Source organism: Coturnix japonica, chromosome 5, assembly GCF_001577835.2.
Source record: "Coturnix japonica isolate 7356 chromosome 5, Coturnix japonica 2.1, whole genome shotgun sequence".
NCBI lineage: Eukaryota > Metazoa > Chordata > Aves > Galliformes > Phasianidae > Coturnix > Coturnix japonica.
Genome location: NC_029520.1, coordinates 40580490 through 40596552, shown reverse-complemented (window position 1 = coordinate 40596552; position 16063 = coordinate 40580490). Strand labels below are relative to the sequence as shown.

The window sequence follows — 16063 nt, the reverse complement described above, 5'->3', positions numbered from 1 at the left end:
ATGTGTCCCTGCCATTTATTCTCAGCTATTTGCAGTACATAAGAATACTGAAATTTCACTGTTGAGAATACTAAAGATGTGGGACATGCTGTCCTTTAGATTCCTGTTCTGATCAGAGAGACAAGGCATTAATTCTACTCCTTTTTAGTCCCTTTGGTTTAATGGCAAAATGACAAAAAATGCTGATTTCTAACTGTGGCACTGGTTCCACTGAGTATTTATAGATGTGCTTGAACACTGCAGTCAGCAGAACTACTGTCAGGTCTGGTCCTAAGATCTCTGCTGGATGATGCTATAGATTCATAGGTATGGGCTCATCATTCATGTAATTAATTGATTTATAAGTAAAGAAAATAGAGAGAACATACTCATAGTAACATGTTTTCTACACCAGTTTTTCTGCTTAAATGCAAGAGCTGGAAAGAGCAGGACTCTATTAGTCCACACACTTGACTTTAATCAGTTCTTTTTCAATGTCAAGGCAAAGACGATAATATGAATGAGAGAACTCTCTCATTCTCTAAATATCAAGCACTTAAAAAAGCAAATAGAAATAAATGAAATGCTTTCTTTTTGCTTGTGATGAAAGTCAATCTTGTCACGTAGGTGAGGAAATTTCCTTCATATATGATAGAACATGATTTTAAACAGTATAATCTGAGCAAGCAGTAAAACAGTGACTTGTTTCGCCTCTTGCTTTTCTTTACTTACAGTAGAAACTAAAGGAAACCTCTAGTAATCATACAAAAAGAAATGTGCTAGATGGCAACATTCATACTTGGTAACAGGAAAGAAGTAACAAACTGAAGGAAAACAAAGATGAGATATAGAAAAATAGTCCATAAGGTTGTTATAGATAGCTGTTCCCTATATCAGTCACCCAAAGGTGAATCTGATTGTGCCAATGATGTGTGAAACCCAGAGCAGAAGGAAGCTGGTGCTGGTAATGCCCTACTACATCAGCAGGAGGTGACATGCATTGAACCAGCTCCAGTGATGCTGAACTTCATTACCCTTTAATCGTGTAATGGGAAAAGGACCAGCAAAGAATCAATACTCAGGAATACCATCATCTGGTGGGAATCAAGGGTATCAGCAAAGGCTGTGAAATAACCCAAAGCAGCTCAGACTTGGAGATGAGCTCACACATGGCCTTCCCCATGGGAAAACCCAGCCTTGATATTGGCAGAGGCACCCATCCCTCTGCCAAGGATGTGGCCTGGTTGGGGTCCTCCTCACTGCACCAAAGTGGTCCTGGCAGCCAGAACAACAGACCCATGAGGAAAAATAGCAGGGCTGAACTCGCAAAGCATGAGGCTGCACATAGGGCTCATCATCTAAGCATTAGGGAACAGATGAGAAACAGAAAATCATTCCAGACTTGACATATAGAAAGAAAGTTGAACTGTCAGAAAATATCTGTGTTAATACATTGCATGGTTTGAGTGTGGGGATTTTCAGTGCAGATAATTAAAGGCGGTGGATGAGACTTTTTGGCAGAACAGGAACTCAGCCTTTTGGGGGCCCTCAGGGAGGAGAGTCCTTTGGGGGGGAGTCTGCCCCTCATAATCCAACCCAGCAAAGAAGGAAGGATGTAGGCTGTGATACCTGTGCAGGAACATCCCAGCAAAATGGAGGCTGTAATAAAAGGGAAAGGTAAAAGGAGTAATTAATGGGGTCATATTAAAACAGAGAAATGTCAGGCTAGATGCTTCCTGACAGTGAGTTAAAACAGATGATGGATAAGTTCCCAAGAGAAGGGGGAGAGAAATGCATGGCCCAGATCCCTTAGAACACCATGTTTGGAGCACTAGCAAACACTCTGCAGAGCCAAATCCTGTGCAGGTTAAGAAATAGGGGGGAGTGACTGAACAGACCTTTTTTAGCTGTAATGCTGTGACCCACGATACACCAGTTGATGCAGTTACAGCACCAGACTTCTGTCCTGGGTACAGCTGTCACAAAGATCCAGATGCCATACTGTGGGAGTGCTTAATCCACCAATTTAATCTGGCTCTGTGGTAGCTCTGGTAGCTGCAGAGAGAGGAGGGAGCATGGGCAGCTTCCAGATTCTTGCTGTGCTGCCAATTGAAGGGATTTGTGGGGCCGCTGCAATGAGCAGCCAGCCTTTGCTAATTTCTCTCACTTAGAATTCATTCACTGAATGATTTCTAGGCTCATGGTTTCAAGAAATAACACCGTGCTTGGCTAACCCTATCCTCCTTCTCCTGCCATCCCAGAACAATCTTTGACTGATACAAGTGCTCAATTCTGTTATGAGTGATGTGAAGCTGATCCTAGAGCTGCCAGCTTTTCATTTCTTTATTGAGTTCTTACTGCATAGTATTTTGAAATCTTGTAGCCACTCTGCAAAATGAACTCAGCTGGGACACAGGAAACTGTGTGCTGCAGACTGATTGGCAACACAGATTCATTAATTGCACAGAGATTACATTTACACACCTGCCCCAGTTTGGCAGAAGGAATTAGGTTGCTAGGCTCTAAGTAATCATAATGACAATGGTGATTTGAATTACTGCACAGTGACTGTGCACTGAAGTGATGACACCATCGTGGCTCATTGCTTTAGAAATTAAGAGCCACGCTTGCTGGCTGAATAATCCTAGAAATCACCAGAATTGCAAGGGGATACATTCCATCAAATTTCATGCAGGTTTGGGCATGCCTTCGCATGCTACATACATTGCTATTCAGTCTAGGTTTAATATTAGTTCTTCTGGTTAAATAGAATCATGAGTAATCCTTATTTTGACAATTGTGCTCTTACCTCCAGTTTACTGAGGAGGGAGGAAAATTATGCAGTGCTCAAGCTAACAGACACAAATCTTTATTTTACTTTTATCTTAGATGTGGTCATTTTTCAGTGCCTTCCTTTCATTCTACTAAGTCAGCCAATCTTTGCTTCTTTGATCAGTTTAGATTAAAGTAACCCAAAATGGAGGAGAGAGATTCATGTAATTTATGGGCCTGGTTTAGGTGACCCTGCTTAATTTTTTACCTGCTTCCCCAAAACTGACAGAATGGAGGTCAGGATCCAACTTAGAACTTATTGAGATATTTCATCACAAAACAGAGTACTGAGAAAATGAGAGGGCCAAAAAGTGACCCACAGCACAATAACTAACCTCATCCACCAAATGTGGACATTCAGACTCGCTTTTTTTCAGACAAGAGCCAGAAGACCAGACACATATCAAACAAACAGATAAAAAAGTCCACAATCAACGAAACAGCCAAAAAGCAGTGGAAAAAGAAAGTTCTCAAAGTGTTTGCACTCTGCAGTTAGAAATAAATGAGTTTCTTAGTAGCCTGGCAATGGATGAAGAAAAGATGTAGGTAGGTAAGCAAGCTACAGGAGATTCCTGCATTACCAAGTTCTAAAAACTGGATAATGGAAGTGACAATGAGATGCTCAGTGTGTCCTGTGAAACAGGCTTTGCTCCGTGCCTTGCAGAGCACTGTGCTACTGGTCCACCTTGGTCTTGCCTGCATAGCTCAGGAAGTGGTGCTTCTCAAACTGTGGTCTGCGGACAGCCTGTGGCTGGCAGAGCACTTCCTCTTGCTCACTACTCTCCTAGTTTCCACGCTAGTTTTTATGTCCACTCTTCATCTCTTTGGTCTCTGACCCAAAGTTGATGCCCTGCATGTCCCAACCTCCCCACTCACCTCACAAAGCACCTTCCTTAATAGCCACAGAAGCAGTTGTTCCAGCTGCCAAAAAGTGAAAGGTATGGTAAATCCACATAGCTCATAGCTTACTTCATTTTCTGATACTAACATCCTCAGCTCCAGCAGTGAAGATTTGCACCTTGAAATTAAAGGCTCACTTATGTAAGCTCTTAATTAGTCACCCGGGATTTCCCAGCTGCCCATCTCTGTGAACACCAGCACACACAGATTGCAGGCATTCCCCTCCCCCAGCTGGTTCCACCTGGACTCAAGTGGAGCAAGTCCTGGCCCATCTGAGAGTTCTGTTGGTGGGCACAGAGGGATCAGGGGTGGAAGAGCTCACCTGATGTTAAATCACTGGGCATAGAAATTAACAGAAGGGATCACAAAAATGAGGAAGTTCTGCTATGGTCCATGGGTGAACAGTGTAACCACTGATGTACAGGTAGCAATAATAGAAGTAGCAAACCATGCAGCCACAATGAAGCAGTGGCAATATCCCTGCCAGAGCCTCTGGTTTGGTCCCATGAACAGCCTTGTTTTGCTGGAGCCCTATAAGGAGGAGGGAGATGTCCATAAATGCTTGTTAAGTTACTAGTTTCACTATGTTTCCTAGCTCCATAGGTCTGCCTCTCCATTACAAACACAGACTATGAAGGTATGCATGTTTGTCAGAAGGAACTGCATGTTCACAAGAAAACCAAAGAAAATGTGAATGAGTTCACATTTCTGCTAGTACCCCGCTCAGCTCTACTAGCAAACCAGCAGTCCCTCCCTGACAGCCATGATGTGGGCAGGATCAAGATAAATGCAAGCATAAAAATTCTCTAAAGGAAGAGGCCTTTCAAAACGCTTCTTTTCCTCAGTCCAGCTGTTTCCTGCATTCATGAATATAGAGATGAACACAGATGGCATATGGGGTGCATGTGAGCGTCACAGGGAGCTTGGGCTGACATATTCTACTGGTGTAACATGCCTTGTATGTTGCTCAGTAATTTTACTGTTTTCTTTATGTAACCTTGCACTCACAGTCTTCTGCATTCAGCAACTTGTCTCAAAATATCAACTGTCTTTCTCTTCAGTCAGAACACACATTCCAGCCTTAGAATTCTCCCTGTACAAGGTTTACTGGCCTTCTCCTTACTAACAACAGACTGTGGTTGTCTTAAAGATAAGTTTTTCTCCCCTGTATTTGTAATCAGCACTCTTGGGTTATTTGCCTTCTGCCTGTTACAAACCCAAATAATTCTCTTAGGAATTTCATCATATCAGCAAACCTGGAGATGTTTCTCTGTGTGCAAGCAATGAAGGATAATTTGTGGTTCTGCAAGGCACTTTTGCCACAAAGAAGAGAGCTTCTGGACAGATGACTTTTCCATGCCTTTCAGATACAGGTGATGTGCCGGAAGCTCCAAGCACCCCCTCTTTGGCTGCAGGGCCACGGCTATTGATGGAGGTTTCACCTCACTCTTTCCCAGGAAGGAAAAGGGAAAAGAAAACCCTGGGAATGTTTTTTTTTTTTTTTCTGTATTACATTCAAAGAGGGGAAAGGGAAATGGAAAACAAAGGAGACTTCATTAAGAATATGTTGTAACATGGCTTACATAAAACCATTCTGTTTCAAACACTAAAAAAAAGTTGCATGACAAGTCAGAGAGTAAAAAAAATCTAGCCAAAATACTAAAAGTTATGCAATGTTATAAATGCCATAAGATAATTATAAAAGCAATCGCTTTCCTCACCTTGTGAGTGGATTTAGTGTAGACATGAGACTGGAAAACAGTGCTTATTTCTTGTTTTGTGATCTGACAGGATCTCTGCCTGCATTTACATTGAGGTGAAGTTAGAGACTGGCTTCACCAAGGGAAGAAGATAAAGTAGAAAATGGCTTGTTGGGATAATTCAGGAGTGTGGAAAGGTGTTGAGAGGTGCTGATCTCCCTGTGTAAAGATGGGAGTTCTGGTTTGCTGGGCTAAGCTGAATGATGTGCCTGCAGACGGGCATGGCCCTCGTTATCATGTGCTGATTGGGCAGCCTGGGACCATTAGGACCTGCTGGAGCAGGTGTCAGACACTGCCAGCTGTCTCTGAGGCAGCTTGGAGCTCAGCAAGTGACTCCAAAACCTGCCAGGCAGTAAGGTAAGTCTGTCAGCTCCCACAGTCCCAGCTAAGTCATTGACAGGACCTCACGCTCGTTCTAACAAGTGTTTACAGTCTCTTGACTGTCAGAGCTGAGACACAAATAGACCATGACCCAAGACTGCATCTTCACAGCAGTTAAAGACTGTTGCCATAATTAATGTCTTCAAAACATCCGTGCTCTGACCACTCTCCCCTCCCAGCTGCCATTCATTTCTGGCATGAGAGGTGCAGGGCTTTGTGCTAGGCACAGCTCTCTGACCCAGTGCTCTGCTTTTCGTCTGGAAAGGTCAGCAACAAGATGAAGTCAGAAAGTATCTTGTCAGAGAAAGTATCAGGATGGGAGCTCAGTACAGAACTCCTCAAAATGCCCCATGTTAAACGTTTGTCCTCTTGACAGTAAGGAAAGGAACCCAAAGTCAACCTCTTTCCTGTCTGCTGATTCAGCAAGAGAAGCTCTGAGCTTTGCACAGTGCCTGTTCTTTTGCATGGAGCATCGCTAGTGATAGATTCCTTGGAGAGAACTCAAGGGAAAACAAAGGAAAGAGAAGGGAGAAAAAATTCTTGGCAAGCAAGATGAAAGGTTGGGCCAGGTCCCAGGCTGTCATTTAGCCAAATATGTGGGACAACCTTCTTTTGCCTACAAGTCTGCTAGCAATTTGCAGATCAGTGTTGCAGGTAGCCAGCAGAGCTGTCAGTCTCCAGGCACTGTTATTTTTTTGGTCTCTGTTTCCTTGGTGAAGTTTTCCAAGCAGCACACGACTTAACCCAGCTCACCAGAGGCAGCGACTGCTTCTTGTTCTGCCAAAAGTTGGAGGGTACCTGAGCTGTGCAGATTTCCTACATTTGGTAAGGTTTCCCCAGCATCCAAAAAGCTGAATGTATTTAGTTGTTCTTAACAAAACACTTGAAATTCCCCAATGATGCCTCACTCTTGCAAAAGCAAGTAGAAAGTACCAATTAACATGGTCAGGGGACTATTTCAAGTAGCAAGACAGGTCTTTCAGCCCCACCAGATGTAACATTGCCCCACAGAGCCTGAGGATTTAGAGAGCAAATACCAGCAGCCCCAACTCTTGCAGGACCAGATCTGAACTAGAACTGCAGTCACACCTCAGAGAACAACTCTCAGGGCATGGTTTCACGTTCCTCCAAATTCAGGGCAATGGCAGGCTGTTGCTGAAGGTGCAGTCCCCTGACCCCACTTGGACATGTTCCCATCACTTCACTTTTGTTGCTCCACTCACCTCAGATTGAGAGACTGTGTCACCTCTAAGGACATTGGTTCAGTGTCCTAACCAGCAGGAAACTCACCCACCAAAAAGGCTTTCTGAGAACTAGATTCTGTTTCTGGCCTTACCCAAAACTTATAGGATGGTCTGGGGAAAGGCCAGGCATTAAATGCTTAACAAGAATCCAGGGAACTGGGCTACAGGGTGACAATTGCCAAAACAGCTCATGCCTCAGTTTCCCTTCCTTCAGTAGCGGTAGTAAATATCTCTCTTTGAATGGCTGCTGAGAGGATTAACACCCAGTTTATACCAGCATGAACTCTATACATACATGTGCTTTATGTTAATCATACAATGCCGTTACGATTAGTGAAAATATCTTTCCCATTTTAAAGATATCAGTAATGCAGAAAGCAGAAATCCTTTACTCAGGCATAAATCCACTCCCTGTTCAGCTGAACAGTGATGGAAAGTTTGGGAAAGGCACACTGCAGTGTGTATGCATACATTCATCTGTTTGAAAAGAACTACATTCTTTAGCATTCCCTGGCTCGCATACATCTAATAGAATAACTATTTAGGAAAATGTGACTAACATAACCAGCTATGCAGTACTCACATCTGCTAATCCTTTGCTGCTCAAGTAATCATCTTCACTTGCAAAAAAGAGTTATACTATTTTGGGTGCAGGCAAAGAGGAGCTAAGCACTCCAAACTTCTTGCTGCTGAAACCCCAAGGGAAGCATTACCTTAGCATCCCCAATCTGGTAAGATATTCTGACTGAGGGATCCCATTCTGGAAGCGGGTAGAATTACTTTGGATAGCTCAGAAAGGTACAAAACAGTCAGAGGAAGGGCTTGTAACCACAGTATTTACCATATTGGGCGATGCCTGTTGCTCTATTATACTTGCACAGCTTAAATAACGCTGCTTACTTGACCACAGATGCTTTGCAGTGCTATTTATCCTGCACTCAAACATGAATTTCACAGTCAAAAACACCAGCTGAAAGCTTGCCTTGTCCCTCTGAAAAGCAAACACCCAGCAGCCTGGAATGGGTTTTTGTCTCAGCTCCTCTCCGTGGAGTTGGTCTGGACTGACACTGGCACACAGTTTAAATATAGCCACATGTATGCTAGTGCTGTAGGGATTGCCAACAACTGGGAGAATGGGATGAGACAACTGTGGTAAAGAGAGGCAAAAGCAGAAAGGAAGTCTTGAATTTTTGGACGATTATTGAAAATAAGCAACATATCTGCATTGCAATAGTATCCCTAACCCCCTGTATGGATAAGGTCGTGTTGCTGATTAGAGCCCTTACCTCAAACTGCTTCAGTGCTGCAAAACATACTTCTCAATTTTAATCTGTAGTTATTTTCTGAAGGTAAATCTAACGACTTCTTTGCAGTATGAATGTTTCAAACATAGAGTTAGGAAAGGCTGATGAGACTCCAGGGACACTGCACAGCTTTAAGTGTCTTTTGATGGCAATACCTACCCTATTCTTACAGATCCATCTGTGGATTCTGTCACAGTTCTTGTGGTCAGAATTCGGTCAGTTATTCTGAACAGCTGCCTTTTCTTTCTAGTTACTCCTCCAAAGAAATATTCTTTCTATTCCCAAATGAAAAAAACCCTCCTCCCCTCCAAAATGGCTAGAAGTCTGTGATGGACAATATGTTGGCCTAGTTTCACTAAGTCAAGTTTCTGTGCTCTTTAGCAATTGAAGCAGGCAAGCACTTAAAGCTCTGGGAATTGAACCTTACTGCAGCTTCTTTTTTCTAATAGGTCAATTTTAACTATTTGCTTTCCATGTCTGTTTTTTTTTAGTTCATGTTAGAGATCCTTCTGAGTCTCACATATTGCTGACCTTAGAAAAGCATCTATATTCACGTATGAATAAACAGGCAAAATAAATCCTCTTTTAGATATGTGAGCTACATACATATGGTGTGGTAAAGGTTGAAGTGAACCCAAAGTTGCCAAGCAACGCTCAGAGCTACTCTCCAGGACACACTGATCAAAGTGGGTATCAATACATACAGAATGAAACAGGTGCATGCACTCATGTGCATTTTACAGTCCATGCTGCCTTTAGACTGGAAAGCCAACAATACAAAACAGTGCAAACCCACTTAGGACAGGAAGCAAGAAATTAGCTGAAATGGTAGTAGAAAGGAAAGGTGCTGAACAGAAGGGTGTTTGTATTGGTGTCTGCATTTCTATCTACACTGATATGGGACTGTCTGCGGTGATGAGGAATTCCCTCCTCAAGGTCAGTATTTCCAGCATGGTCTGTGCCCTAGCAAGAGAAGGGACAGTTGTCTTCTGCTGTAGCACACTTGCACAAAGTGCTCAAAGCTGTCACTAAGTTTGGTGGTGATCACAAGACGAGTGAGCAAATGTACTTCTCTGCTGAACAAATTCCAGGGGATTTCAAAACCACTCTCTGAAGGCATCAAACTCACGTGTCTTTAGAGAGCACCTCTTTCTTTGCATCTTTACAGTAATTTCCCGATCTGGTGCAACACACAGCCATTTCCTTCCTGAGTAAGCATCATCCTCTGGGAATGGAAAATTTCCTCCATTGTCAGGTCTCGACAGACAGCAGAGTGATTTGATAATACTGATTTGTTTCCAGATGCCTGAACTGCCTGCCAACCCCATCTAGACACTGCACCTCACACATTCCAGGTTGAGGTTTTCTTTGAGAAGCACTTTGCATTGTGCTCAAGACCTCCTGGAGCTAACAGAACTTGTGCACTAATTCAAATAGGGTTAATGTATAGCTCTTCTCATAGGACAGTTCTAGAGAAAAGCTATGGGGTTTTTTGTTTGTTTTTTACTTATCTGTACATGTTGGCATTGGATTTATTTACGTCACTTCAGAGCTAGGCATGTAATCTTGCAGGAGAGATACTTGACATGAGACATTTTTTGGCCAAGTTATCTACAAGATCCCATTCCAGCATAAGTGATGGTTTTGACAGAGTGCTTACCAGAATTGCTCTCTGGCCTACTCTGCACAGGAGATCAGATTAGATAATCAAAACATTCCTCTTTGAAGCTAAAATCTGTGAACTGATGGGAGAGGTTCAATTCTCACACTCCTCCAGTTCTTCACCTCTTTATTCTACATAAATTGCATGAAATCACTATCAGTTGTGATGGCAGACATGTTTCAGAAGGGATGTACAATCATCACTTCATTAACTAGCCTCGTCACCCAGAAGAGAGAATCACTGTAGCTCATCCCAATGGCCTTAACCAGACACTATTCTGAAAGATTATATTTGCACACTGCAGGAGACATCTGTCTCAGCTCCTATCTGCTCTTCTCATCATCTCATCCATGCACTTACCAGATGTTGGAATGGATGCATATACCTTTTCATGAAACCATGGTCACAGGGCTCAATCAGCTCACATCTCTCCAGATACTTTATGATCTCATCACTTATTAACGTTCCTAGCTGAGTTAGTTCGACTCTAGGTCAGGATAACTGGTTAGAACCTCACCAACCCGTTTTGGAAGAATTCAGTAAGATTAATTCTGTTAATTACCCTCCTCCCCACACACATCACTGCGGAGCTTTTAGTTTCAGACATAGATTTCTCCCCAGAGTCTTAAGTCTGTTCCAGAGGTGTAAGTCAGCAAAACTGCCCTATTGATTTGCTACGAGCAAAACAAAGCCCTTCAGTCATTAATAGGACTAGATACATGGATACCTTCCAAATTGCCAACATACTCCTATAACAATTTGCACTGTCATAGTTCTGTGTGCATAAGAAAGCTTTGACGTTTAATTAATACCCTGAAGACCCAGGTGGACAAAAGCACAATCTCAGCAATTGCTCATGCAGTTTTTGGGTCCAAATTCTCCATCAGCACCATATCAGAAAACAAGTCAGGAGTAATTCTGTAATGTGTTGGAGGCCATAAAGTATGCAAGCTGAGGTGTAATTTTGAGGATCTTCAGGAATATTGTGGCACGTAGAGAGAGCTGGAACTGAATTTTTAAATACATGAATACTTATTTAAGAGTGGGTGATAGTTAATGGAGTGGATAAAAAAAACGACAATCAGTTACTAAAATGAAGGGATGTCGTTATATTATTCAGATTATCACACTGAAGTCCAGGGCTTCTGGCTTATTTTCTCCTGCAGCTCTAAACTGAACCCAAATCTTTGCAAGCATGTGGCTGCCTTCAGCCAAGCTGAGAAAGAGACAAACAGTATAAATCTTTCACTTTCTCAGTCAGTGGCATCTTAACTATCACAAATGCAGGGAATATCTGCAAAGTGCAAATTCCTTGGATTATTGAATTCCTCCTGTCAGTCTACTGTGATTGGCTTTTATTTTTTTCCTTCAGGCTGTGTGTGTGATCTTTATCCTTTAGTGTTTGACATTAACTTGAACTGAGTAATTGTACCTTTGAAGAGGAATGACACTGTTCCTTGCAATGTGAAGTAAAAAACAACTAAAGCAAGGCTTTTCCTTTTGTCCCCTTCATTCCACGTGCACATGTGGGAACAGTGCTATGGCAGGGCTATAGCTGCCTACCAGCAGCATTTTGCCCCCTTTTTAAGTTTGACTTGTAGCATAGTCAGTGACTGAAAATGCAAGCATAACACATCCATCCACCCATACAGCTTCTTCTACTGCACCCAACATAGACACATCTGGGAGCTCTTACTCATGGGAGAGAAGCCGCCTAAATGTGTCAGATAAAAACCACTCTTATAATCTGGTACTACATGTTTTTCCAAGAAAGGTGATGGAAGTTTTCAGCAGCTATGTCATTTTCCCCTGATTGTTTTCAACAGGAAACAGAAATGCTCAGCTTCAGGCATCAGCTTTAAGATATAACAGCCTTGGTCAGATTCCAGCCTGATCCTGGAGTCCCAGCAGCTGACTGTCTTCCAAATCAAAACCATTCTCTCCCCCACTATGTTTTCTTGGAGCATGAACCCACAAGGTGCAGCACCTGTCCACTGAGAGCAAGGAAAGCCTGGGATCTTTTCCTAATCAAAAGTACACTTGAAGTCTCCTGGGAGTCTGCAGACACAGTTTGTGCATACCTTCGTTACGCAGAGCTGGAGTGACTGCCAGCTTGCATGGACGAGCCCTTACCCAATACTCAGCATTTCAACAGAAATAAAGCGAGCCTCCCACAAAAGATTCGTCATGTTTCCAAAAGCACAGATCTACCCTTCTGTCCTTTGCCCTAAATGGCAGCTAAAAATCTGCACTTATTCTGCCCTAAATAGCTGAGACTTGAGCTAAATAAAGGTAGTGCTGTTTGTTTTCAGCTAGAACACATTAGCTAAAGGAAATACTGTATATAACAGCATGAACATGCCACACCAGTGTGAATGTATAGCTGAGCGCTCCCCAGCCAGCTTGCAAATGCAGTTGAGAGCTCTTTGTTAAGCGGGAAAAGCAAAGCAATGTAGTTATTAGAAACAAACAGTCACGTAAGTTTCAGGACTTACCCTGAGTCATCCCTGGCTCCCTCATCTCCGGCTGATGTTTTCATCATTACAGCAAACTTTAAGACACTTTCTGTTTCACAGTGGCTTTAGAGTTCCTTGGTAAAGAAAGCAGTTCCTTTCCATCGCTGAGCAGAACATCCACATCCTTTGGATTTGTATTGAAGATGATATTTCAAGGGGCAGCAGGGGGAGGATGTTTAAAACCAACTTCAGGCTCCGCAGTATCGAAGGACAGACGATTAAACAAGCACTGAAATGAAAGCAAACTACCAAGAAGGTCTGATTTTAGCTTCTCTTCTTTCTACTTCCTGTATTTATACGAACGGGGGTTTTCAGGAAGAGGCAGTCTTTGGTGGTCAAGGGTGTGTGTGTGTGCGCGCGTGTGTGTGTGTATTAGAAAGCCATATTTAGTAGTGAAGGCAGGTTAACCTTATTAGAAAGAAGGGCCTGAAACTGTCAGCTTCTAGTTTGTTTTTCTAACTTAAGTAAATACAGGAGAGTTTGTTTTACAGACTACAGGTATATCAGTAGGCAACAGAGCATGGTGAACTTTGTAAAGGATTTTATAAGGCAGCGAAGTATTAAGTCTCCGTCTGCAAATTCCTGAAGCATGTGTATTTCTATTGCTTGAGTAACTGGAACCAGATGGAGCTTGGAAACCTTTATATTTACACAGGACCTTAGAAAATGAAATGTCTTACACAGGCAGAGGACAGTTATGCAAAGAAGTTAATGCAGAAGGTAATGATAAGGCTGTAAGACTGCTAGTAAATGAACAGCTGTCTGTTTGACCTGGAGTTACTTAAGTGCTTGAGTAGTTTGCTGTACTGAAAACCCAACTGAACACAGACCAGCTGTGGAGGCTGGGAGCTGACAGATGTGCTGTCAGACAGGGCTAGTGGCACTCCTGTTTGGCAGCTCTATTATTCAGGAAATATTTGATGTTGGAAGAACGCATAATGGAAAAAAGCAAGGTAGAAATATGAAGCTGAGGCAAAGAAAAGCAATTGCGTGGAACAGAGAAGGAGGTGATGGTTAACTTGTTTCTGCTTTTTTTTTTGGAAGAAATTTCTCAGATTTCTATTGTCCAATAACTACTTTGCCATATAGCCCATTTTAGAAATGGAAAGATCAGGCAGCTCCCAGTGTATCCGCATGAGAGAAACTAGACTTGTGTAGAGCACAGAGCTTGTACTGCTAGCCTGAGCTCAGAGGAACCAGGGGAACCTTACTGTCATCTAGACCAACTCGTGTAACTCAAGATAAACTTTTCTCAAGGGTTTTTCAGTCAAAGCTTGAACTTCTGTTGGCATTAGGAAACCTATCTTCTAGCTTCTATAAGGATTTATCTTAGAAAACCAAACAGCTGGTGCAAAGGTTGCACAATGGAAAATTCACAACCCTGCTACAGGTGTCTTACTGTTTAATTATCAGATTTCAGACCAGACTTTTTGCCTTCCCAGTCTTAATATTTCTGTTATTGTATCTCATAACATTCTCTTCTACTAAATTAATGACCTCTTTGCTCCAACTCACGCTGTCAGTTTTAGAGAACTACAAACTCATTCAATGTTGCATTTAACTCTTAAACAAACTGGTTGGCTGAGATTCACTCATCCCTCTCTGCAGCCTTGTCGTATCTCATGACTTCCTGTTAGCTGGAGTATTATTGGTTCTGGGCATGGAGGTCCAAGAAGAAGTACACTCCAAATTTGTTCTCCTGCTTGGCAACTTTGAAATACAGCTTTAAAGTTGAGCATGAACCTACTCAGATGGAGTAATCTGGGATTACACAAAGATGCAGTCACCCTAGTCAAAAAAATAAGACTTGCAGATGCATAAGAACAGTTTTCAGCAAGTGATGGGCATTTCCAAAGATGCTGTTAGGAAAAAGTATTATTAAAAACACCCAGGAAGGAAAAAAAAAAAGCAAAAATACAGAATACAAAATCCAGTGTAGTGGTGGTATTTTAGTTTGACATGATTTGGGAAAAGCTCTTCCATGGAGAGACAAACACTGCAAAATGCCACTTCTCTGAGACATGTCCAAGCAAAACAGGTTTGAGAGAAAGAACTGAATATTTCAATACTTGGAGAATTATTTAGATGTGACATATCCATGAAACTAATTTTTAGACTAAAGATTGCTGCGATTTCAGTGTGAGCTAGTAGCTGGGGGCGGGGAATTCTTGTCTTTTTTTAGGGCTGATTCACTCCTTCCATCTTAAATCACACCATTTGGCACAGTGGGGAATATTTAAAAATGAGAGAAGCCCTTAAGTGCACCTTGGTTATACTGAAGTGCTTTCAGCGTATGCACAGATTACGTGACAGTTCTGTTCTCCACACAGTAGGATGCAGTTGCATCACAGTATATTCCTGCAGGAACTGTCATGCCTATTGTGTCACTAATCCATAGATTATGCGCCTTTTATAAAGCCTATTACATAACGGGTCATGGTGGGTCATGAGGTCAAATGTACAGTGGATTAAAAGAATGGGTACTTTCTACAGCCAGATTTTGATTCTTGGAAGTAAATTCTCTAGGGAAGAGGGAGTCATTTCCTTAGAAACAGCTAGCATAGCATATACCAAAGAACAAACCCTTGTGCAAAAGTCAAAGGATGCTGGATATTGCTTTTCTCCACTTCACAAGGAGTCTTCTGCAGATACACAAAAACACGGTGGCTAATTACAGGGTTTATAAAGTAACAGGGATTCCAAAAGCACGCAGCATGAAAAATAAGGTCAAACTTTTACTTTCTTTCTTTGTCACTCGGAGTAAATTGACAAAGAGCATTAATGGGAAGACTCTTGCCTAATGAATAGTTAAAAAAATACAGAATATGAGAGTAAGGTAATTCCTTGTTCTTTCTTCAAATAACTGAATTTAGAAGCTTTCCTTCAACCCAGAAGATACCGCATCAAAGACTGCGCATCTACCCTTGAAGTCATTCGAGATGCTGAGATAGCTGTCTGCCTGTCTTTTGGAACAGGCAACCAGGAGTAAGAGGGACTATATTTTTCTCTGCTACCTCAAGAGCCGAGGTATCTGGGAAGGTGAAATAGCACTACGGGGCTTTTAGACCATGCTTCCACTCCCTTTTGTCAGCATTCAGTGCCCAATGGGAACCCGATGGATTCCACTGTACCATGGGGCCAAGATGCTGTGATCAGGATGTTTCTGAGACTGCCGTTTTTGTTCTGGATTGGTGTCTCCGTACAGCAGACTACATTCTCAGCAGATCAAACATTTCTAGTTCCAAAAGGGCAAACTTTGCATTTTGAAATTGCTGTGGATCAAAGTGATACACTCAACTCACCCCAAAATATTGGCTCGATCCAAAGCGGTTCTCCCTTGAATAGATGAAAACGTGGGCCTTCCGTCTTTCAGATCAGCAGAGTCCAGGTTTCAGCAAGAAAGTGCATGCACATATCCTAGCTTGGTCCTGAAATTTTAGATGTTCAACAGTAAATAAGAGAATGCTTCACACGTTCTCATCGT

At 42.3% G+C, this 16063-nt stretch overlaps 1 protein-coding gene across 2 annotated transcripts in view; it reads right to left on the bottom strand.

Annotated features, from left to right (window-relative positions):
• Positions 1-16063, bottom strand: part of RIN3 (Ras and Rab interactor 3) — a 55773-nt gene that overhangs the window by 34216 nt on the left and 5494 nt on the right. The window contains exons 2-3 of one of the 2 annotated variants that reach the window (XM_015865307.2): positions 15882-16007; positions 12559-12824 (exon numbers count right to left, since the gene is read on the bottom strand). In XM_015865307.2, the coding sequence (XP_015720793.1) occupies positions 12559-12605 (47 nt within the window). In that variant the 5' untranslated portion in view covers positions 12606-12824; positions 15882-16007. Of the gene's footprint in view, positions 1-1608; positions 1638-12558; positions 12825-15881; positions 16008-16063 lie in introns of those variants that run through there. The other variant, XM_032444643.1, reaches the window with a different exon arrangement.